At 39.8% G+C, this 26,931-nt stretch overlaps 1 protein-coding gene across 1 annotated transcript; it reads right to left on the bottom strand.

The window, feature by feature from the left end:
- Positions 1 to 11,497: 11,497 nt before the first annotated feature.
- LOC137259600 (uncharacterized) lies at positions 11,498 to 14,884 on the bottom strand. The gene is made up of 5 exons (XM_067797217.1): positions 14,701 to 14,884; positions 13,188 to 13,363; positions 12,582 to 12,676; positions 11,838 to 12,039; positions 11,498 to 11,623 (listed from the first exon to the last, which is right to left on the bottom strand). Exons 1-5 carry the CDS (start codon positions 14,882 to 14,884, stop codon positions 11,498 to 11,500), a joined length of 783 nt encoding a protein of 260 aa, XP_067653318.1.
- Positions 14,885 to 26,931: the final 12,047 nt, after the last annotated feature.

Below are 26,931 nucleotides of genomic sequence, written 5' to 3'. Positions count from 1 at the left end.
TCGTCTCTAAAGCCTTCCGGTGTTTCCGTTGATGGGTTTTATCGTGGCTTGCAGGTTTGTGCATCTACAACTTATGTGTGACTGTGGCAGCAGGTATGTAGGAGAGACATCTCTCCCACTGACGTCATGCTGAAAGGGCACAAAACTTTAGTAGAGAAACGAAATCTAAAGTCAGCCCTTTCTCAACACAATGTGAACAATCCATCACACTCCACTGACTGGCAAGCAACAGCCATCTTAGCATCGAACATCCAAGACACAAAATTTCATCAAGAGATAGGCTCCATAGATGAACAGAGACCAAAGGGTTTGCCTACCCAATGCCAGAGAAATCAGTTCGACCCACGGCTTCACCAATCACCTTCTAGTCCACTGTTACAGCATCATCCAACCCTTCTCCCAGCTTTTGTATATCTTTACACCATCACCCCACCCCACCGACTATTGTACACTAATCAGACACACTGGCTTCTATTGCTTAATCCACTGTAACAACACCATACCAGCTTTTGTATATTTTAACTCTCTCTTCAATTGCTATTTTTTAATTGTATATATACATGCTTAAAATCATCACTCTGGCTTCATGTACATTAGAAGTATATATATCCTGTTTAACTGTTAGTTAGCATCCACCTGACGAGGGGGCAAGGAATAGCCCAGAAACGTCGTATAAACAGTAAAGAAGAGGTTGACGTCCATAACATTTTGTCTTATATTAGAATACCGACTTGTGACTGCCTCTCAAAAAACTAAGGTTTGTAAACGTCAGGAAAATGAAGGAAGATGCTACACTGCACAAACTCGAGTTTGTCACAGAAGGAAAACTTTTGACTGGTTACTCCGTTGGTTGTGGAACTTGCCATATATCGATGTTATATCTATGAACATTAAGCAGCATCACAGCATTGCATATTTTGAAGCGTGGGCGTGTAAATCCAGCTAGGGCCCATGCAGGAAGCAAATGTACTGTTAGTCCCCATGGTCCTTAGTATGGTGGTCTACCTTTAGATTATAGCCCATTTTTATGCTGTTTTGTCCTCTATAGATAAAACTGTTTTAGGTGTAATTACTAGTTTTCCATTTTCTTCTGTGATATTTATAGTTACTTTTACTGTCTCTGTTCACAATATAAATCTTAAATCCAAAACGCAACAGCATGCGATCATGCACGCATGCACGCATGCACGCATGCACGCATGCACGCACGCACACACGTACACATACATAATGCTGAATTATTCAGATTCGGGATTCGAATCCACAATGGCAAATCCGTTGTACAACTTCCTGTTCTGAAATGATGATGACGGTAACCTTAAATGCAGATGTATGCGAAACAATTATAATTGCTTCACTGACGATTGAGAAACTAGGACAGAGATGCCGAGTTTAACACTTCAGGAAGGAGAACGTGCACTAGGCAGGATTCAGGAGCTTACAACGAGGGAGGCGCCACGTAACCTGTTAGCCAGTTTTTACCGGTTCAGACATAAAAAAACCCATTCATGTTGCTACATGCTGATCGAAGGATTGAGTTAAACGTTTAACGTCACTTTGGTAATATGTTAGCCACATCGTGACGAAAACAATTTATATGAGAAAAATGAAAACATTTTGAAGAATGAAACCTGTCACGATGGACGGTAAAATACTTGAGTGTCACATATATGGATATAAAACTCGCATGGAAAAGAAAAGCATTCTAGTAATTAAAGCAGACAATACAATATAAAACACGGACTATAGATCGCCAACAACTGAAGGTAGATCACCACACTAGGGACCATGGGGACTCACAGTACCTTTGCTACCTGCATGGACTCACACATGTTTTTGTTTTATAAATGAAGTAATGACTCGATTATAATTTGTTTGGTTAAAAAACATTTTGCATAATTTTGCAATACATACAATATATGCTTATATAGCAGTATGAAATTCTCTGCAAACAGTGTTGTATTCACTGACGGTACGCGTTTTCAGTGGTATGGCGTTGTATTCACTGACGATTCACGTCTTCAGTGGCATGGCTTTGTATTCACTGACGATTCACGTCTTCAATGATGTTTGGCGTTGACCTCGCGAACGTTATACTGATGAGAATTTGGTTCAAACGGACCGTTGGGTGCTGAGGAGAGTGGCATGGTCTGGTGTGGAATAAGTTACAATCTCAGAACTGCTCTTAATGTCTGTCAAAGGATAGTTGTACCCTTTACTACCGTGATCATAGTCTTCAGAATCACTTCACACCATTATTTAGTCACCGTCAAAACACCGTCTCCCGGTAATTCACTGGCTAGCACTGTCACCAGACGTATCCCCCTTGAACGCTTGCGGGACGAACTTGGTCGAAGTATTGTACACCGAAATCATATGCGAAACTTCAGGGAACTTGCGACTGCACTTCTGCGGTAGTCGAATATCATCTAAGAACACTATTCGAATGCTTATTGACTCCATTGGGAGACGGTATCAATGTACACACAATAATGGCTTTTCGAATTGACCCCATCAGTGATCGATCCTTTCTGACAGAGATACAATTAAATCTTGTCTGCGTTTGTAAAATCAGCTGTCCATGTGTCATAATCCAAACATAACAATTGCTTTCATGTTCTTTAAAGGTCACATATACTCTAATAGGGTACAAACGCAAAGTCACTTGCTGACATCGTTATAAATGAAACCCCGTCATTGAAAATGCTCATTTCGATCTTTAATTACCTTAAATCGACCTTTTTGTCAACAGTGCAAAATTCTTAGCAGCAAACGAAATTTCAACCTATCAGAGCGGCGCGTCTCCGTGACGTAATAGTGGGTATAGAAATGAGGGTCTGTACAGTATTCATCTACATTTCAGGGGCTGAACTATTTCGCTTACAGGTTTGTAAAAACCTGAAATCGCGAAAGGTGTTCAGAAAAATGAAAGCTATATGTTCTCACAATCTACTATCATTTAGTTGTGTCTCCTGCTTTGCCTAGTTTTCGAGGTACAACCCTTGTTTTCATAGACGATTCTGTCAAAATCACTTGGTGTCATTAGGTTGTAATCCGTGTTTGTTGGTATAAACCTACACGTTATTTGTCATCATTCACTTGATGCCCAGTTAATGAATTTATAACAGGTATAATTAGTGGTGACGCCACTTAGATTCCCCGACAAAGGCCCCTATTTGGCATTTCTTTTGTCTGGATCGATCAAACGATGAACCGACAACATGCTGATTGATTAATTAGTTTTATGGATGTTTAAATGGGGGATTTGTCACAGGGTAGTGTTTATGTATGTACATTTACTAATCTATACTGAATACACTCTGTCGTGTCTGTGTCTATGTAAAACAACGCCCTTCTTTCAAAGGATTAACCGCCAATACATTGATTGATTGCTCATTATTGGCTAACTAAATAACTTTTTAAAAAGAATGACGCACATTATGCAATTAGTTGCCAGGTGTGCTATCTTGGGTAACCAATGAGACTATACAGCAACGTGAAAAACCTGAAACGATACATCAAGTTTTCGTATATTAGACTGTTAAAAGACACATCACTTGGGAAATCTGCAGATGAATTATATATCACTTGTTTTTGTGGATATTGATGGATACATTCCTCGAAGAAGGTAATAGCCTGACATTGCTCCTATAACTTTAATTTTTATATTTGCATTTTTGTTTTTAATACGTTGTCGTAGCTTTCAACAGAACCATTGTTTTCGTCGTTAAGTGTAATGATGCAGACGACATACACTAGGGCGTGGGTGCGTGCGAATTATGATTCATATAGGAAAACCATGAAATGTCTGCATATTACATTCCTGTTATACATTCGCAGATTGCTTCTTTTTATTAAGTTTCAAAATGCATACAAGTATGATTATAAAGTAATTAGAATTATGAGACCAAGTATAAAGACGTTTATTGACAAGTGTCTACATACTGGTGAGTAAACGTTACACACCAAGTAAATTTAGCAAGTGAAGAAATTTATCGCGCAGTATTTTCACTTCGACCCCGACCTCGCTTAGGTTATGTCACAGGTTGTGTCATGCAAACTCCTTTTGGTAATGATTCAAATACATATTTATGTAGTTTTGATTTTCTAACTTGATGAGAACAAACCATACATAATCTCATTTATTCAAATGGATTTGACTTCACGATTTTCACAAATGGCGGCGCCCGGTCTTGGGATGAATGCTATTTAAGTTTGTTTTCACCGACTTACAAAATGACAATTACTTTCTACCGGTAATAAAATATGTATTTTATTGATAGACAATAGGATTTTGCAAGACATTGCTTATAAAATATCAATTTCACTCGTGGAAGTGAGGTGGAGGTCAATATAACATTGCTTGCAATATAAATGTCACTTCGACCGCCACCTTGCTTCCTTTGAAGAAGTCCTTATGTTAACAGTTGTGTCATGCAAAATCCTTTTGGCCATGATTCGAATGCATATTTAGCTACCAGCAAAGAGTAGTTTTGTTTTTCTAACTTGATGAGAACAAATCATAATCTCAATAATTCTAACGGACTTTAGCCCGTGACTTCACGATTTTCAAAAATGGCGGCACCCTGTCTGAGGATGAATACTATTTAAGTTTGTGTTCACCGACCTACAAAATCAAAATTACTTTCTACTGGTAGTAAAATGTGTATTTTCTTGATGGACATTAGGATTTTACATGACATTGCTTATAACATAACAATTTCACTCTTGGAATCGGTCAAATAAGGGGTCAATATAATATTACTTACGATAACATTGTCACTTCGACCACAATCTCGTTTCCGAGGAAGAAAGTGTTATATCCATGCAAAGTCCTTTTGGTCAGCAATGTGTAGTAAGCAGTTTTGATTTTGTAAACTCGATGAAACTCCATTTTCTATCCTGGAAGCGTGGTGGGGGGCGAACCATCCGATTACGAATACACCACAGGCTTCCACAAAGCTCAATTCGCACACACTAACAACCAAACTACGGAGTCTGGTGGAAATCTGTGCATAGTGACACCATCACCCGACCCCAGGGAACAACTGCCGACAACACAACAATCCGGCATGTCTTTGGTGACGTCGAGAAACCAGCAAAATGACGAGCTTCCTACACATTTTCTATACATTTAACAGAAAACCGTTCCTTCTATGCCGTCACTGTAAGGCTCTGGCGACAGAGTTACGTAACCTGTCTGCGGTTTCGTTTGCGGGCGAGAGAGAAGCAGACGTCTTTTTAGCAACTTTTAAGCGCTTGGTATCAATTAACCACAAGTTTTTTAAAAAGAAAATGATGTTTCGTCTATGACTAACCAAAAGTCTTTCATATGCAGTGATAAAAAGAGTACCAAAAATTGAGTTTAGTGGTCCTTTAAGTAATTTGGTGCGTTTCAATACTGGTGAGTATATATATGTACACATCTAAATATTCTTTTATTACTGTAACTCACACGCATATATTACATACACTAAACATCTATTTGCTTTGACTCCCTACTCTACTCTATCCCCTAATGTCCACTCGCACACTTCATTACAAAGCTGTGTTCATATATAAACACACTACACTGCAAATCACAATGTATGTATGTATGTGTGTGTGTGTGTGTTTGCTGTACATATACTGCACCACAATTCACAAAGTCTGTTTACTTAAGGCACCCTTCTACACTACACTACACTACGCTACGCTACGCTACACTACACTACACTACACTACACTACACTACACTACACTACACTACACTACACTACACTACACTACACTACACTACACTGCACTACATAGCCATGTTTGAATGCATATATCACACTGTTTTATGTTAATTTATACTCCTACACTACACCACAAAACTATATGCTAAGGAAAGTCACGATTCCATGTTTGAATCTTTCCTGTGTGAAACCAACATCGCAATACGGCTACCGTTTGACACGGATAACTAACACACTTAGTCAAGGTTCTTTATACAGGTTCTTCTTCTCCATGTGATCAATATACCCACTGCTATGTGTCTTCATTCACGAAGATGTCAATAAACATGTATGGCCACGTCTATGGTGATAGGTTTGATCAGAGGTAGTTATTAAATGATCATACTATATAACGGTACTTAAAGCAATCTGGCAGCAAAATGCCAGGAAAACCGATCTCCCGATGAGCTGCACACGCTCGTGTTATTGAACGAGCGCTTCATGAACCCACAGACATTGTGTTAGTCAAGACGTCAGTTCCCTAACAAATCCAGTCCAGATGCAGAATAAACACATTGTGACACTCTCACCATGACATTTACTCACCGAAATTTACATACACCCTTACACTGAAAAGGTCAACTCTCATGACCGAGAACTGTGAAATGAACTTTAAACAAACAATGCTGCAGTACGATTCATATAAACCATCCTTTAATTTCGTGCGTGCGGTTCACAGCCATGTAACTAACTTTACAACCAACACAAAAATAAACTGTGCGTCATTAAGATACATGTAACCTATCTTTTCATGCTTGCGGGTCACAACCATGTCAGAAACTTAAACAAACAATGCTGCAATAAGAAAATGTAACATTTTGTGCATGCGGTTCAGAATCATGTAACAAACTTTAAACAATGTTACAGTTAGATACATTTAACCCATCTTATCATGCTTATCTTATCATCGGTTCATTTGTATAAACACTGCTATAATAATATGATATAACGTATCCTATCATGCTTGCTGTTCAGAACCGTACTTGTCAGTATGTCAACACTCCATCTTACAGCAAGACCGCCACACCTGGTAACAGATGAGGATCTGAATTATATTGTACAAAGCACATATTGACACGAGAGGCAGAAAACAAAACAAAAAAGAAAAGCAAACTAGTCACAAATAATCATCAAACAATACCCCTCCCCCCAACTAATCGTTAGTAATCAACGAAGGAGTGAGTGAGTTTAGTTTTACGCCGCACTCAGCAATATTCCAGCTATAGAGGGACGGTCTGCAAATAATCGAGTCTGGACCAGACAATCCAGTGATCAACAACATGAGCATCGATCTGTGTCAACCAAGACAGCGAGCCTGACCACCCGATCCCGTTAGTCGACTCTTACGACAAGGACAGTCACCTTTTATGGCAAGCATGGGTTGCTGAGGGCCTATTCTACCCCGGGAACTTCACGGGCCTCCATCAACGAAGGAAGACAATTAGTAGTATACATGGTGATGGTTCTAATGCTTCCCCTTCTAAGTGTCTTTTTTTTTCTTTTTCTTTTTCAAATAAGGCCTCTAAAAGAATAGCGCCATTTTGTTCATCCTTGAGCAACGTGGAGACATCGTTCATTGTCCAGGTTTACCTCACCAGCCTAGACCCTTAACACTCACATTGAGTGTATCAGCTGTCCGGACAGTGTGATGGTACAGCATTGGAGTTGTAAGTAAGTGAGTGGTGTCAAGATGAGTTGAGTCAGACTAGCGTCGGAAACTTCTGCAAGTGAGGATCCACACAGCTGGCCAACACCTAATAATGGGACTCATGGCAGGAGACCGAAGTTGCTAGGGGAAGCAAGATGGCTGCCAAACCTGATAACGAGACAACATCACAGCCAGCGTTTTGGCGTTCGAATCCTATGGAGAACATTTTTTTCTTCGTTTTCCTAAATCTAGCCATAGTACTTAGTGACAATGTCATGGGTGGGTGCTGACATAAACTCATTGAAACCGGCTAATCTGTTGGGGCAGTACTGGATGGTGTGTTCTCAGGTTTCAAGACTATCATCGACTATAGTATATGTAGTAACCGTTCAATGCTGCACACACATAAACTATCATACAGGGTCGTGATTTTCCCTCAAAGTCTCACTCGACGTAGTGCAAGTAGATGTTGCGTCCATCGACATTCATCCCGACACATCTGAACAACCCTTTCTCGATCAGTCTCCACGTGATGATAAAAAATAGTTCTATTCTTTAAGAAGGGAGTAATGCAGTATTGTGAGGGATACTTTGTAATTACTCTGTGATGAACCCTCTTGACAGGCCGTCTTTAAACAGACTAAGGTGCAACTGATTCTCGATGATGGCTTGGCTTCGGTAGGCTCCAGATATGCCGCATCTCACCTGAACATCGTGTTTGGCCAGCAACTGTGACACGATGTCCATGATTTCATTCAGTATTTATTTGCAAGATGCCACGAGAGATTAAACGACTGCGTTTGTAGATACATTCAAAGGCTTTGGCGACTTTGTTTGGTCATCAACAGTTCAGTTTCAGTGTAAGGACTTGGTGTCATCCACGATGGTGAGGCCTTACTTGTAGGTTTTATGTCACACAGAAACAGATGGTCAACTTGATGGACGTGATTCTTTGTCACTGTGATTCTTGTCGGAATGGTCCGAGGCACCGGAACATACACTTGCCAGAGAACCTTTTTTTGACGACAATTTGTGAATTCTCTCGAGACACAAGTGGCTTTGGTGAGTTTCCGTGGCCACATCTTTCCAGTACCTGCGTGGGCTGTGACCGATTTTTGCCATGCTGTTGCCATGTACTTAGTTTTTTTTCTCTAATATAACAATACCCGTGGACACTGGTGATGGCGATCAATTGTTTTCCGCCAATCAGTGACAGGGAGATCTTCCACACCGTCAGTCCATGTATCTTGTGTCTGTCACCTCTCAGCGAATTTATTTGATGTCTGAAAGTTTTATTCTTGAACAGGTCTTCCTCGTGCCAAGAGATCAGGAGGTACCAAACCAAGGGCACTGAGAACAATAGGGAGCCTGCCGCCAGTGTACTTGGGATGCAAGCGAGATATTTCAAAGGTGAGGTCCGCATATTTATCATGCTTTTCCTGAATCTTGCCAATCACATTGCTGTCAAAAGGGACAGAAAATTTAATGATATAAATAATTTCATTTTTAGTTTTATCAAAAAGGACAAGATCAGGTTTGTTGGCTGGAATTCGTCTTAGGCTGTATATTGGCCTATTTCATAGAAGTTTGAAAGCATCATTTTCCAGGACGCCCTGGACATGTTCAGGGTCGTACCATGGATGGACCTCGGGGTCAAAGCCACAGGCATGGCGGAGACGATAGTAAAAGCAGCGAGCCATGCCATCATGTCTTTTAAGATAAGCTGTTTGTGCCAAGGAAGGGCATCCACTGACAAGGTGTTGGACTGTCTCTGTGAATTCATTGCAAAGACGACATTTCATATTGATATTTTCTTTAAGAATCACATTCTGGCGATTGCGAGTGGGAAGTGACTGGTCTTGAGCAGCAAAGAGAGAGCCCTCAGTTTCACATTTGAGACCAGGTGACTTCATCCAGGCAAAGGAGTCGGTTGGATTGCTGTTCTGTTCCACACACTGCATGTACACGCGATGCACTGGCTTCTCAGAAAGCTTCTCCACAAACAAAGGACTCTGGGCAGACTTGGTGAATGACTTGACCTGGTTTACTCCCATCACTGTACCGTCCAGCAGTACATCGCCACCGGCAAAATCAACTTCAAATTTAAGGTTGTGTCCGACAACCTTGGCACGCTTAAAATAGCTGTGGAATTCCTTGCTTTCATCGTCAGTCTTGACGTGCATCACCAGAGGATCATCCGATAAATATGAGCAAAAGTACACAATAAAATTATGTCATGAAGAGCTTCCACATTAATCAAACCCCGTCCTCCAGAAGTGATTGGCATATATAAACGATTAAGAGAGGGTGGTGCGCTCTGTTTTCAGACATGACCCTTCTAGTCAGGCCTTCAAGACCCTGGATGTCTTGTTTTGTCCAATCAACTACTCCAAAGGAATAGGAGAGGACTGGCACAGCTAAAGTATTGGTGGCTTTGACCTTGTTTCGAGCATTTAGCTCTGAGCTCCAGATTTTCTTTAAAAACGAGATTTATACTCGGCCAGAAGTTTATCTTGAATCTGGGCATTCTGAAGCTTGCATTCCAAGATAGGTGTAGGCCTGATCTTCCACAAGATGCTCAATAACTCCTCCCCCTTGTAATTTGACCGATCCATCATTAGTTACCTTGCCACGTTTCAAATGAAGAGTATTACTCGTACATTTGTCGAGTCCAAATGTCATGCCAATATCATTAGAAAACGACTCGACAAGGAGAACCTGTTCTTTCAAATTGGTATCTCCTTTGGCAAAGAGCTCGATGTCATCCATGTAGAGGAGATGAGTAACAGGTGTTGGGGATCTGTGCTGAGGAGGCCCCGGATGGTAACCCTCCTCCCTATTGAGCAGAAAACTCAAATGATTTAGAGACAGACAAAAAAGCAAAGGACTAACGGAGTCCCCCTGGAAAATTCCCCTTCTGATTGGAATAGATTCTGAAGTCTGCACCTGCCCTTGCAAGTACATCTCAAGTTGAGTCGACCGGCAACTCATTAAAGACTTGAGTAAATCAAGTAGTCGCTTAGGGAGGTCAATACACTGGAGAGACTTCAGAATCCATTCGTCAGGGTCAGAGTCATATGCTTTTTTGTAGTCTATCCAGCACATGGAGAGGTTGCGATGATACGTATTAGCCTCTTCCAAAATCATTTTCTGTACAAGAAGTTGATCCTTGCACCCCCAACATCCCTTCCTCGCCCCCTTCTGCTCTCTGTAAATTATCTCACTGGATGAGCAATATGATGACACGAGGTTCGTCAAACACCCTGTGAATAATTTGTATTGAGTATTTAGACATGTGTTACAGCGGAAGTTTTTGGGATCAGTCAAGTCTCTTTTTTGGGAGAAGTATCGTGCGAACCATGGAGGAACACCACCTGTATCCACAAGAGAATTGAAACAGTGAAGGAGTGGTGCTTGGACAGAGGGAAACAGTTTCCAATACCGGTTTCGAATGCCATCAGGCCCTAGAGCTGTATTAGATTTGGACTTCTTTATAACAGTCTTCAGGCAATCTGGTAACAGACAAACGACCTTAATTTCTCATGCATTGCATGGTCATAATTACGGACCCATGGTGCATCCAGGTTACAGTTGCCGGGTACAGACCACAACTGTTTCCAGAACCTATCATTGGCAGCCATGGGAGGCCGTTTATCATGCTCATCAACGCCACTTGTCTTGAGTTGCCTGTAAAATTGTTTTTCATTATTTCTATATAGTTTATTTTCTTTGATAAATTTGTTTCTCTTTTCCCATTTTTTCTTTCTTTCAGTCCAAATTTTTTTGTATTATTTATTATTAAATCAGTTTGTTGTCAGAATAGTTTATTACCATACTAGTAATTTTCACAGCGTCAAAACCTTCCTGAATTCCTGAAATTACGTACATATTTCTCGTTCACATTAAAGAACATAATCTCATGGAGGGAGCTACCAGATAACCAGAGGTCGAAAGTCATAGCGTTTCATGCATAACACTTCACATTGGTTAACAACGCGGCATAATGTGAGGTCACAGGAAACACAATTAATACCGACAGTCACACGTAGCACACGACATGTCAAAACAAATGTGGCACATGGTGTATTGATCAGCACTTGTCAAATCCGACCTGAATCTTGGGCAAAGCTGTAACTTTGTGCACTCCTACAAATCTCACCCTTGCCAAGGGGGCTCGCATGACGTTGGACGTCAGAAAGGAGCCATCGAGTTCTATCTGTGAACAGAAAGAACACCAAAACATTTCATGCGTAAACAGTATTACTTTGTGGGCAGGTTTCGAGACACCAGGTGTTTCAGGCATTAGACTTCTTTGAACAAATACTTTTTACAGTCCCACTATTTGTCACTCACTCACCCACTCTGTCACTCATCCACTCATCGGAGCCATATACTCGAATTCCCTCATGCTTATACTCTGTACAATTCACCTGAAATATGCCGATGCCAATTTTGACGTCAACAACGAAATGGCCATTGTTTTGGGGTTTCCGTCCGGGAGAACGCTTTTCAGTGCCGTATCTGCCTTTCAGACGGGTGTTGAATACTACAACAGGATCTCTGTTCCATAATCTTAGAGACACCATGTATATGCGCAGATCGAAGTCTGGTTTTCCGAGGAATATGTTGGGTCTGGAAAATGTGAATATATATCAAGTGAATGTGTACATCAATATCAATATATCTCGAAATGGTGGATACACCATAAATTTGCAGTATTGTGGATCGTTTTATAAACATGGTTTGTTTTATAACATGGCTGCGGATTTGGTAAGGTTAATTCTCATTTCAAAGTTGTTTTTAAAGGAAATTGATGTATTTAATGAATTCTAATTAAAGTTTTATTATTAATATAATAATATTATTATACATCTTCCGTTTCGATGTCAAATATGTTCTCCAAACGATATTGCCGATACAATGTTAAATATCAACTCACTTACTCGTGGCTATATGCCTGTAATCTTGCCAGTGCGAAGTGCGACTCCCTTACTTGTGTAAACAGATACAGGGCTGATCTGGTCAAGTAGACGACGACGAGGTGTATTAGCTCAATGATCAGGTCCCCGAGGCCCAGACTATGAAGAGGTGCAGCAAGCAACAGCTTTACCAATACAGCTACCCACATCATTCTCTCCTGTTACATCCTAGAAAAGGTGTTCTGTGAGACTTACCTTGGTGGAGGCCATTCGCGATTCATTTGCGCCAGCTCCCAAGTGACTCGCATCCCAGACTGGAGATTGAATCCCAAATCCATGAAGAACCCGTGCTGGAAGGAAACAAGAGCAGGCCAAAAACTACACATGAACATCATACACCAATAGTTTGTGATAGGTGTACACGCTTAATACCCCATGAAGAGATCATAGTTGCTATGTAAAGACAACTACGGCACCCAAGAATAGTTCACCATTGAATGAGTGAGTGAGCGAGTGAGTTAGATCGGCCTAACGTCACATAGGCAATATTCAGTCATATCGTGACGAGAACATGCTTGATATTGAAATGAACAATGTATGCATTATAAAATCCTGTCGTCAAAGGGCAGTAAAACAACTAGAATATCACAGTTACAGTTAGAACTAGTAGCACTATTTGGACAAAACAATTTAAAATTCGGACAAGACATCACTAGCAACAGAAGGTAGGTCACCATACTAAGGACTCATGATTGAAGATACATATACCATGCATATGGTTAAAGTTAATACAAAACTAGCGCATGTATTTACAGGTAAGTACATGAAGTACAATAACCAAACTAAGGATATAAAACTGACCTTGTTTGGCAAAGGATCCCTGTAGAAGCTGATGTGTGGGACGCACGCTACCTTCACGATTTCCCACGATTCTCCTCTGCGACACCGGAAGTGACCTGGGCAGTGTCTATGCGAAGGGAGCGAAGTAAAGTTGCTACTGTCGGCGTCTTCAGTATGTCTTACTTCATCACAGGTTACTGAACAGAGAGACTACAAGGAATGTTGAAACCTTTAATGATGAAGCCAAGGAGAAAACAGATAATAAAGGGAAAATGTAACAAGTTTTCATATTTGTCTGCAGTGAAAACGAACCGATGAAATTCATTGTAAGCAAACTGGTAAAGACAATTTTAAAGTGAAATAAAGAATTCTCATAATTTAACCAAGCCAACTGAACATTTAGTGAGTGAGTGAGTTAGTCAGCTAATATTTAACGTCACTTTTGGCAATATTTCAGACATATCGTGACGAGAACCATTAATATTATGCACAACAGGGAATGGTAAAATATCTGTCAACCATGGAGAGTAAAGCAATATATTATCGCAGACAGACATTTAAAACTAGTAATTAAATCTAAAACAGTTTAACTATAGAGAACGATACAATATGGAAATGGGGTATAGATCGCCAAAATTCAAGGTAGATCAACATACCAGGGTCCACGGATTGAATATTTAAATGTCAGAATTTTGTTTACATTGGGATAAACGTCGTTAAAGAAACAGTCATAGTTTGAGATCCCTAATATAATTGTTTGTATTACACACATTAGTGAGTGAGTGAGTTATAATGTAACGTCAAATCGGTAGTATTTTAGTCATACCGTGACGAGTAAGAAACATGATTATATGATTATATATGATTATATATATTATGATTATATATATATATATTATGAAACCCGTCGTCAAAGTACGGTAAAAACAACTAGAGTATGACAATTCGAATTTAAAACTAGCATGAGGTTAAAACTAATCGCACAATTTGGACAAGACATAATATTGAAGAAGGTTAAAGATCGCCAACAACTAAAGGTAGATCACCATACTAGGGACGTACGTATATAAAATGAAACATCGAGACCAAAATGGGTTGGTCTAGATAACCTACGCTCCGAACACGTCGCACTTGTTTTCTGTTCCCACTACTGCATTTACTACCTTGTAACTCGAAGTTTCAAGCTTTTAACAGAACCAAGAAGTAATGATAAAATATTTGAAATTCTTTCAAAAACTGGACGTAACGATGAAATATTCGAAGCAAGGAGAAAATAATCAAAATAACCGGAAAATAATCGGAGTAACGAGAAGTGTAGCAAAAAAAGTGATTCTAAAAGTGGCAGCATTAGAGTTTCGTAATATTGAGGCAATGTGTTGAGAAAAAAGCAATGACAATAAGAAACAATGTATGCATTTCAACCTTTTTCTACCTCGTAAATTACATTATATAACGTTCACAGTCTGTGGCCATTTGTATTCATTTAATGTTGACTCCACCTAGCTTTAGAAGGTCGACACACTCGTTGGCCTACCTGTTTTCATCTTCGCTGTACATATCTGGTCCACGTCATTGTATTCAAAAGACTGACACACCAACGGTTTCTTGCAGTCAGTCCCTATACACTGCACACCTGGGACGTTGATGTTGCTGCTGTGGCTGGTGAGGATGTCCTTCATGCTGCTGCACAGGAAAATTTTGAAAATGTCCAGCAGCATGTCAGTGTTTTCTTCTATACAGCTTCTGTTGTTCTGTGTATTCCACCACGGACGTGCGGCTTGACTGTTCTTGAGGGTTTTATGACTGCAACAGAGATGATGCAAAGCACATTACCTGTCGCTCCGAAGACCTCCTTTAACAGTCAGCTTCCGTATGTTTAATCCTCGGGTTGTGAATACAGTTAAGTCTTCAGCTTATACTTTGTCTAATAATAGTTGAAGAAGGTAACATGGCTAAGCATGAAGAAAGCAGCAAAACGTATGTCTATTGACTGTGTGTGGGAGAGAAAGTGACGGAGAGTTAGAGAGAGGGTCACAGACAGGCATACTGACAAACAGATTGCAAGAGAGAAAATGAGAGAGAGAGAGTGAGAGGGTGATAGAGAAGCACACAGGCATACTGACAAGGAGACATAATGAGACAGACAGACAGACAGACAGACAGATAATGTCCCACACCCATTACCAGACGTCGAGTCTAGCTCTTGGCGGGTAAACCTGTCACACAAGAGCGATCAGGGTGTTTCTACGTAAGTGAGTTGAATGAAAGTATTACTGTTATATGGGTTCGAGTTGAAGACAAGTATTACGGTTTTCTGGGTTCATTTATATTCCTTAAAACCTGTTCCCTCTTTAATTTTTTAGGAGAGGCATAATTGATATCTTTCAGCGCTTGAACAATGCAGTTATTATGTGACAGCTAATAACATCTAAGCGTTCATAAATTGCAATAACAGCTGTTTTAGAGACTTCCTTTATTTCTTTAATTGGGGTACATTATTCACTGAAATTAGTTTAGCTGATTTATTCATTACAACGGGCAACTAAAATTTAATGTTCTTTCATGGTTACTCCAGGTAGTGTCTTTTCCCCACTTCTCTTTTAAATATTACTTCCTGGTGAAACTTACTGCTGTGCCCGTCAGTGCACAGTGGAATGTAAAACGTTCTAACGATTCAATGACGGAAACTTGCAGTGGTCGGAAACACTGGCCATATATCTGGAAACTCTCTCAAACTCTCTTAAACAAGAGTCATCAGAAGATTACACATCCCCCCACATATTTGAAAGGACAAATCATCTAAGAGTTACTTGATGTATTTTCAGACTATGTTCGAACCAGTTCCACGGAAATCATGAAAAATTATAAATGCCATATATTTGTAAACAGCAAAAGGCACCGATGTGTAACACTTCAAGATCTGTTCCATATATCTGCCAAGAACTGTTGACAGATATCATATGGTTTTAGAGTTATGTTCCAGAAATGAAGCCCGTCCCTCTCTTTTGAGACTAAGTGCGAATTGTTCCCATGGAAACCGGGAAAAAACAAATGTCAAATATTAATAATTAGCAAAAACTTACCACACTGGGGTCTGCAAAGCTTTGCAGAAAAATATTGAGACGTTTTCGAGTTGTGCTCCGGAAACAAAGCCCTTCCCTCCCTTTTGAGACTAAATCAAAATCGTTTCCATGTTTAAGCCAGTTTCAAGACACAGTGTACTTATTTTACTTAAACACAAATGCATTTGCCCTTCATAGTACGTATATTTTTACCACGGCAGGAAATATTAAAATCATCCACAATAAGTGATCAAAGGGATGCTCTCTTAAAACGTTCCATACGAAAAAAAGAGGAGAACCGCTTCTCACACCCAAATCATGTAATACCTTCAAAATGTCATACTTCCGGCTCGTAAGATAAGCTTTTCCAAGATTACCAAATTATCAGTGGTACTGCGATTTTTCCTGAAACCATATTGAATATTTGTTATAAGGCTATTGGTTTTCAGAAAGCAAATTGCTCTATTATTCAACACACGTTCCACGGTTTTGCAGACATTGGTAGCTAGAGATATCAGTCTGTAATTCAGGCAAATGTTTCTGTAGCTGGAGATGTGAATGATCATCACCCTTTGCAGTGCACGAGCTTGTTGAAGAGCAGTATAAATCTCATGTAATGAAAACACTTCATTATCAACTTCACCGTTATTTGATTCTAAACTAGCTTTTGTCTTTTCTTGTTGTTTCTGATATCTCTGAAACTCAGGGACACAATCAAGCAGATGATGAATTTTGGCGAGAGTTTCGCCAATTTTATTTGCAATTTAAGGTATATCAGTAATTAAATTATCAGCACCTTTAACATGGTGAACGGCAGATTTTGAACCTTTGCCTTCAATTCTTTGAATGTTCCATACGTTTGGCACTGACATAAGTGAGTTATTTTTGGAGACTTAGTTCCTCCAAGATTGCAGTTTGTATTGTACAGGTACGTCTAGCCTTTGCATTGAGTATTTTATAATTATTTTCATTATGGACAGTTGGATGATTGCCGAAATAGCGTTCTCTTTTTCCCCGCTTTGCTGTCTTGCCTGCAATCTGTATTTAAAAACGTTTCCGTACATGTGGAGTTTTAGAGGACTTAGGTAGACACTCATCAGCTATTTCATTTTAAACAGCAGAAAAAAGCCAAATAGGATCAGTTTGATCACCGAAACTTTCTAGTCGTGGAATAGATGTGCATTAAGTGTTAAATAAGGACCAGTCTGCCTTGGAAAATTCCATCTCGTATACGATGGAGAGTCAGATGGATTAATTTCTGATAAGATAGTTGGGAAGTGGTCAGTTCCTCAGAGGTCAGTCTGGACTGACCAATCACATTCATTCAAGAGGATAGAATCAGCAAGAGACAAATATAGACTAGAGTTGGTGCCAGTTGCAGGGTGCAGATAAGTGCCTGAATCGCCATTGTATATACACAAGGCGTTACTGGAGATAAAATATTCTCGTAATGTATTTTTAGAATTAGTGTTTGTATCACCCCAGAGCGGGTTTAGATCATCATTTATGATACAAGGTTTGGGAAGTTGGTCGTAGACAGCTTTGAGATCAGACTGCCGGGGTGTGGAAGAAGGCGGCCTATCCAGAGAGCAAAGAGTATGTCTAACTGCAACAGCTTGGAGATTAGTTGTGAGTGATACAGGACTGTGGGCATGATCTTGCTTAACAAGGATTGAAGATCCTCCCGTGGCCTGTCACCCCGAGGTGAAAAATAGTTATATGCGTCTAAATGACGTAAATTAAAATTGTCCGTCTGCTTCAGATACGTTTCCTGGGGACAGCGTGCTGAAGGGATAAAATCTAGGACTGACTGATGTAGTTCATTTAAATTAACCCATAGGCCCCTACAAGTTCACTGTATTGTACTAAACTCACACACATCACACCCAGACATTACACCCACGCACATACCACAAAACCCTGTCCCGTTCTATAAAACATGCACTCACACACAGATATACACATACCACATGCGCATCCTAAACCCTCACACATCACACCCAAACAACAGACATTACACGCACACACAAGCCACAAATCCCTGTACCAGTCAGTATTTTAAGCAGACCACACCCAGTGACACTACATCTGTTTAATTGTGGCTTGTACTAAATTGAGTTTGGATCAGACAGACATGTGGCTGACATCATGAGATATCGTGACCTGTGTTTATGGCTCACGGTGACTTGTTTTAAGGGCTCAAAAAGGGACCGTGTTTGTGGAAAGTTGAACGTATCCTCTCCTTCAAAGTGCAAAAACCTTAAACTTTCCATTAAAATGCAATACGACATACAATCCGACCGCTCTGTATCGTCGAATATTTTAGTGACAAAGTAACTGTTATGAACTCACATAAATCTTTCTGGAGCAATTCAGACATAAATAGTTGATATCAAGTTTCCTTTAAGTCGATCACATTCACATTAATTGTGAAGTAATGCTATAATGTGCTTCCAGTGATGAAATATGCAAGGAACATTTTATGGTTATTGTCCCTCTACGATGCCTTCCCAACCCCTCCCCTACCATGCCTGGCACTGCCACACCTTCCTGTCTCCTGTCCAGCCCGACCCCTACCACACCTTCCTCTCTCCTGTCCAGCCTGACCCCTGCCAGACCTTCCAGTCTCCTGTCCAGCCTGACCACAACCACACCTTCCTGTCTCCTGTCCAACCTCACCCCTACCACACAGTGGGGTTCCAGGGTCCAGGGGATGAAGTGCATGCGACGGTCAAGAGGCAATGGTCATGTGTTCCAAGTATACCAGCGCTGTTTGTGTTCTCCGGAGGAAGGCAAAACTGCTGTTGATGGAGAGGCCGAAAGTATAATCTAGATTTAGGTTTGAATACAGCTAGGCTGGTTGAGCGCAAGCTTGTATGTCTTGCCTCGGCTGAACAATTGTGATTAGAATAAAATAATAATACATTGCTAGGATTTTTAAATAAACATTTACAAAGAAAAGAAAAAAACCTCACCTAATATACTTAACGATGTTCGTATTGTATGACAGAGGAGGCAATTAAATAGGAGCGATACCATTACCCTAAATAACATATGTTTCCTAACTCTAGTTCAACACACAACCATCTCGTACCCGCATTGAGAAAGGAATAGATAGCAATTTCCAATATCATCAAACGTCTGACGTCATCAAGTCTGACTGCATAAAGGCGCATTGTGGACACAGTTATTACGTGTTGAATGATGAGAACTGTTACCTGACAATTAAGGTTTTACATCAAGTCTGACTGCATACAGGCACATTGTGGACACAGTTATTACGTGTTGAGTGAAGAGAACTGTTACCTGACAATTAAGGTTTTACATCAAGTCTGACTGCATAAAGGCACATTGTGGAAACAGTTATTACGTGTTGAGTGATGAGAACTGTTACCTGACAATTAAGGTTTTTCATCAAGTCTGACTGCATAAAGGCACATTGTGGACACAGTCATTACGTGTTGAGTGATGAGAACTGTTACCTGACAATTAAGGTTTTACATCAAGTCTGACTGCATACAGGCACATTGTGGAAACAGTTATTACGTGTTGAGTGAAGAGAACTGTTACCTGACAATTAAGGTTTTACATCAAGTCTGACTGCATACAGGCACATTGTGGAAACAGTTATTACGTGTTGAGTGATGAGAACTGTTACCTGACAATTAAGGTTTTTCATCAAGTCTGACTGCATAAAGGCACATTGTGGACACAGTTATGACGTGTTGAATGACGAGAACTGTTACCTGACAATTAAGGTTTTACATCAAATCTGACTACATAAAGGCACATTGTGGACACAGTTATGACGTGTTGAATGATGAGAACTGTTCCCAGACAATTAAGGTTTCACATCGAGTCTGACTGCATACAGGCACATTGTGGACACAGTTATTACGTGTTGAATGATGAGAACTGTTACCTGACAATTAAGGTTTTACATCAAGTCTGACTGCATACAGGCACATTGTGGACACAGTTATTACGTGTTGAGTGAAGAGAACTGTTACCTGACAATTAAGGTTTTACATCAAGTCTGACTGCATAAAGGCACATTGTGGAAACAGTTATTACGTGTTGAGTGATGAGAACTGTTACCTGACAATTAAGGTTTTTCATCACGTCTGACTGCATAAAGGCACATTGTGGACACAGTCATTACGTGTTGAGTGATGAGAACTGTTACCTGACAATTAAGGTTTTACATCAAGTCTGACTGCATACAGGCACATTGTGGAAACAGTTATTACGTGTTGAGTGAAGAGAACTGTTACCTGACAATTAAGGTTTTACATCAAGTCTGACTGCATACAGGCACATTGTGGAAACAGTTATTACGTGTTGAATGATGAGAACTGTTACCTGACAATTAAGGTTTTTCATCAAGTCTGACTGCATAAAGGCACATTGTGGACACAGTTATGACGTGTTGAGTGACGAGAACTGTTACCTGACAATTAAGGTTTTACATCAAATCTGACTACATAAAGGCACATTGTGGACAATTAAGGTTTTACATCAAATCTGACTACATAAAGGCACATTGTGGACACAGTTATGACGTGTTGAATGATGAGAACTGTTCCAAGACAATTAAGGTTTTACATCGAGTCTGACTGCATACAGGCACATTGTGGACACAGTTATGACGTGTTGAATGATGAGAACTGTTACCTGACAATTAAGGTTTTACATCAAGTCTCACTGCATAAAGGCACATTGTGAACACAGTTAAGACGTGTTGAATGAAGAGAACTGTTACCTGACAATTAAGGTTTTACATCAAGTCTGACTGCATACAGGCACATTGTGGACACAGTTAATACGTGTTGAATGATGAGAACTGTTACCTGACAATTAAGGTTCAACATCAAGTCTCACTGCATAAAGGCACATTGTGGACACAGTTATGACGTGTTGAATGACGAGAACTGTTACCTGACAATTAAGGTTTTACATCAAGTCTGACTGCATACATGCACATTGTGGACACAGTTATGACGTGTTGAATGACGAGAACTGTTACCTGACAATTAAGGTTTTACATCAAGTCTGACTGCATACAGGCACATTGTGGACACAGTTATGACGTGTTGAATGATGAGAACTGTTGCCTGACAATTAAGGTTTTACATCAAGTCTGACTGCATACAGGCACATTGTGGACACAGTTATTATATATAATTACGTGTTGAATGATGAGAACTGTTACCTGACAATTAAGGTTTTACATCAAGTCTGACTGCATACAGGCACATTGTGGACACAGTTATTACGTGTTGAGTGAAGAGAACTGTTACCTGAGAATTAAGGTTTTACATCAAGTCTGACTGCATACAGGCACATTGTGGAAACAGTTATTACGTGTTGAATGATGAGAACTGTTACCTGACAATTAAGGTTTTTCATCAAGTCTGACTGCATAAAGGCACATTGTGGACACAGTTATGACGTGTTGAATGACGAGAACTGTTACCTGACAATTAAGGTTTTACATCAAATCTGACTACATAAAGGCACATTGTGGACACAGTTATTACGTGTTGAATGATGAGAACTGTTCCCAGACAATTAAGGTTTTACATCGAGTCTGACTGCATACAGGCACATTGTGGACACAGTTATTACGTGTTGAATGATGAGAACTGTTGCCTGACAATTAAGGTTTTACATCAAGTCTCACTGCATAAAGGCACATTGTGAACACAGTTATTACGTGTTGAATGATGGGAACTGTTACCTGACAATTAAGGTTTTACATCAAGTCGGACTGCATAAAGGCACATTGTGGACACAGTTATGACGTGTTGAATGAAGAGAACTGTTACCTGACAGTTAAGGTTTTACATCAAGTCTGACTGCATACAGGCACATTGTGGACACAGTTATTACGTGTTGAATGATGAGAACTGTTACCTGACAATTAAGGTTTAACATCAAGTCTCACTGCATAAAGGCACATTGTGGACACAGTTATGACGTGTTGAATGACGAGAACTGTTACCTGACAATTAAGGTTTTACATCAAGTCTCACTGCATACAGGCACATTGTGGACACAGTTATGACGTGTTGAATGACGAGAACTGTTTCCTGACAATTAAGGTTTTACATCAAGTCTGACTGCATACAGGCACATTGTGGGCACAGTTATGACGTGTTGAATGATGAGAACTGTTACCTGACAATTAAGGTTTTACATCAAGTCTGACTGCATACAGGCACATTGTGGAAACAGTTATTACGTGTTGAATGATGAGAACTGTTACCTGACAATTAAGGTTTAACATCAAGTCTCACTGCATAAAGGCACATTGTGGACACAGTTATGACGTGTTGAATGACGAGAACTGTTTCCTGACAATTAAGGTTTTACATCAAGTCTGACTGCATACAGGCACATTGTGGACACAGTTATGACGTGTTAAATGACGAGAACTGTTACCTGACAATTAAGGTTTTACATCAAGTCTGACTGTATAAAGGCACATTGTGGACACAGTTATGACGTGTTGAATGATGAGAACTGTTACCTGACAATTAAGGTTTTACATCAAGTCTGACTGCATACAGGCACATTGTGGAAACAGTTATGACGTGTTGAATGATGAGAACTGTTACCTGACAATTAAGGTTTTTCATCAAGTCTGACTGCATAAAGGCACATTGTGGACACAGTTATGACGTGTTGAATGATGAGAACTGTTACCTGACAATTAAGGTTTTACATCAAATCTGACTACATAAAGGCACATTGTGGACACAGTTACTACGTGTTGAATGATGAGAACTGTTACCTGACAATTAAGGTTTTACATCAAGTCTGACTGCATACAGGCACATTGTGGACACAGTTATTATATATAATTACGTGTTGAATGATGAGAACTGTTACCTGACAATTAAGGTTTTTCATCAAGTCTGACTTCAAAAAGGCACACTGTGGACACATTTATGACGTGTTGAATGATGAGAACTGTTCCCAGACAATTAAGGTTTTACATCGAGTCTGACTACATAAAGGCACATTGTGGACACAGTTATGACGTGTTGAATGAAGAGAACTGTTCCCAGACAATTAAGGTTTTACATCGAGTCTGACTGCATAAAGGCACATTGTGGACACAGTTATTACGTGTTGAATGATGAGAACTGTTTCCTGACAATTAAGGTTTTTCATCAAGTCTGACTGCATAAAGGCACATTGTGGACACAGTTATGACGTGTTGAATGATGAGAACTGTTGCCTGACAATTAAGGTTTTTCATCAAGTCTGACTTCAAAAAGGCACACTGTGGACACATTTATGACGTGTTGAATGATGAGAACTGTTCCCAGACAATTAAGGTTTTACATCGAGTCTGACTACATAAAGGCACATTGTGGACACAGTTATGACGTGTTGAATGAAGAGAACTGTTCCCAGACAATTAAGGTTTTACATCGAGTCTGACTGCATAAAGGCACATTGTGGACACAGTTATTACGTGTTGAATGATGAGAACTGTTTCCTGACAATTAAGGTTTTTCATCAAGTCTGACTGCATAAAGGCACATTGTGGACACAGTTATGACGTGTTGAATGATGAGAACTGTTGCCTGACAATTAAGGTTTTTCATCAAGTCTGACTGCATAAAGGCACATTGTGGACACAGTTATGACGTGTTGAATGATGAGAACTATTACCTGACAATTAAGGTTTAACATCAAGTCTCACTGCATAAAGGCACATTGTGGAAACAGTTATGACGTGTTGAAAGACGAGAACTGTTACCTGACAATTGAGGTTTTACATCAAGTCTGACTGCATACTGGCACATTGTGGACACAGTTATGACGTGTTGAATGACGAGAACTGTTACTTGACAATTAAGGTTTTACATCAAGTCTGACTGCATACAGGCACATTGTGAACACAGTTATTATATATAATTACGTGTTGAATGATGAGAACTGTTCCCTGACAATTAAGGTTTTACATCAAGTCTGACTGCATAAAGGCACATTGTGGAAACAGTTATTACGTGTTGAGTGATGAGAACTGTTGCCTGACAATTAATGTTTTTCATCAAGTCTGACTGCATAAAGGCACATTGTGGACAGAGTTATTACGTGTTGAGTGATGAGAACTGTTACCTGACAATTAAGGTTTTACATCAAGTCTGACTGCATACAGGCACATTGTGGAAACAGTTATTACGTGTTGAGTGAAGAGAACTGTTTCCTGACAGTTAAGGTTTTACATCAAGTCTGACTGCATGAAGGCACATTGTGGACACAGTTATGACGTGTTGAATGATGAGATCTGTTCCAAGACAATTAAGGTTTTACATCGAGTCTGACTACATAAAGGCACATTGTGGACACAGTTATTACGTGTTGAATGAAGAGAACTGTTCCCAGACAATTAAGGTTTTACATCGAGTCTGACTGCATAAAGGCACATTGTGGACACAGTTAATACGTGTTGAATGATGAGAACTGTTGCCTGACAATTAAGGTTTTACATCAAGTCTCACTGCATAAAGGCACATTGTGAACACAGTTATTACGTGTTGAATGATGGGAACTGTTACCTGACAATTAAGGTTTTACATCAAGTCTGACTGCATAGAGGCACATTGTGGAAACAGTTATGACGTGTTGAATGAAGAGAACTGTTCCCTGACAAATAAGGTTTTACATCAAGTCTGACTGCATACAGGCACATTGTGGACACAGTTATTACGTGTTGAATGATGAGAACTGTTACCTGACAATTAAGGTTTAACATCAAGTCTGACTGCATACAGGCACATTGTGGACACAGTTATTACGTGTTGAATGATGAGAACTGTTACCTGACAATTAAGGTTTTTCATCAAGTCTGACTGCATAAAGGCACACTGTGGACACATTTATGACGTGTTGAATGATGAGATCTGTTCCAAGACAATTAAGGTTTTACATCGAGTCTGACTACATAAAGGCACATTGTGGACACAGTTATTACGTGTTGAATGAAGAGAACTGTTCCCAGACAATTAAGGTTTTACATCGAGTCTGACTGTATAAAGGCACATTGTGGACACAGTTATTACGTGTTGAGTGATGAGAACTGTTACCTGACAATTAAGGTTTTACATCAAGTCTGACTGCATACAGGCACATTGTGGAAACAGTTATTACGTGTTGAGTGAAGAGAACTGTTTCCTGACAATTAAGGTTTTACATCAAGTCTGACTGCATAAAGGCACATTGTGGACACAGTTATGACGTGTTGAATGATGAGATCTGTTCCAAGACAATTAAGGTTTTACATCGAGTCTGACTACATAAAGGCACATTGTGGACACAGTTATTACGTGTTGAATGAAGAGAACTGTTCCCAGACAATTAAGGTTTTACATCGAGTCTGACTGCATAAAGGCACATTGTGGACACAGTTAATACGTGTTGAATGATGAGAACTGTTGCCTGACAATTAAGGTTTTACATCAAGTCTCACTGCATAAAGGCACATTGTGAACACAGTTATTACGTGTTGGATGATGGGAACTGTTACCTGACAATTAAGGTTTTACATCAAGTCTGACTGCATAGAGGCACATTGTGGAAACAGTTATGACGTGTTGAATGAAGAGAACTGTTCCCTGACAAATAAGGTTTTACATCAAGTCTGACTGCATACAGGCACATTGTGGACACAGTTATTACGTGTTGAATGATGAGAACTGTTACCTGACAATTAAGGTTTAACATCAAGTCTGACTGCATACAGGCACATTGTGGACACAGTTATTACGTGTTGAATGATGAGAACTGTTACCTGACAATTAAGGTTTTTCATCAAGTCTCACTGCATAAAGGCACACTGTGGACACATTTATGACGTGTTGAATGATGAGATCTGTTCCAAGACAATTAAGGTTTTACATCGAGTCTGACTACATAAAGGCACATTGTGGACACAGTTATTACGTGTTGAATGAAGAGAACTGTTCCCAGACAATTAAGGTTTTACATCGAGTCTGACTGTATAAAGGCACATTGTGGACACAGTTATTACGTGTTGAATGATGAGAACTGTTACCTGACAATTAAGGTTTTACATCAAGTCTCACTGCATAAAGGCACATTGTGAACACAGTTATTACGTGTTGAATGATGGGAACTGTTACCTGACAATTAAGGTTTTACATCAAGTCTGACTACATAGAGGCACATTGTGGAAACAGTTATGACGTGTTGAATGAAGAGAACTGTTCCCTGACAAAAAAGGTTTTACATCAAGTCTGACTGCATAAAGGCACATTGTGGACACAGTTATGACGTGTTGAATGATGAGAACTGTTCCCAGACAATTAAGGTTTTACATCAAGTCTGACTGCATAAAGGCACATTGTGGACACAGTTATTATATATAATTACGTGTTGAATGATGGGAACTGTTACCTGACAATTAAGGTTTTACATCAAGTCTGACTGCATAAAGGCACATTGTGGACACAGATATGACGTGTTGAATGATGAGAACTGTTACCTGACAATTAAGGTTTTACATCAAGTCTGACTGCATAAAGGCACATTGTGGACACAGTTATGACGTGTTGAATGATGAGAACTGTTACCTGACAATTAAGGTTTTACATCAAGTCTGACTGCATACAGGCACATTGTGGACACAGTTATTATATATAATTACGTGTTGAATGATGAGAACT

This window comes from Haliotis asinina, chromosome 13 (assembly GCF_037392515.1).
Source record: "Haliotis asinina isolate JCU_RB_2024 chromosome 13, JCU_Hal_asi_v2, whole genome shotgun sequence".
In the NCBI taxonomy this organism is placed as follows: domain Eukaryota; kingdom Metazoa; phylum Mollusca; class Gastropoda; order Lepetellida; family Haliotidae; genus Haliotis; species Haliotis asinina.
Note: the sequence above shows the minus strand (reverse complement) of the source record. Positions and strands in the feature narration are given on the sequence as shown.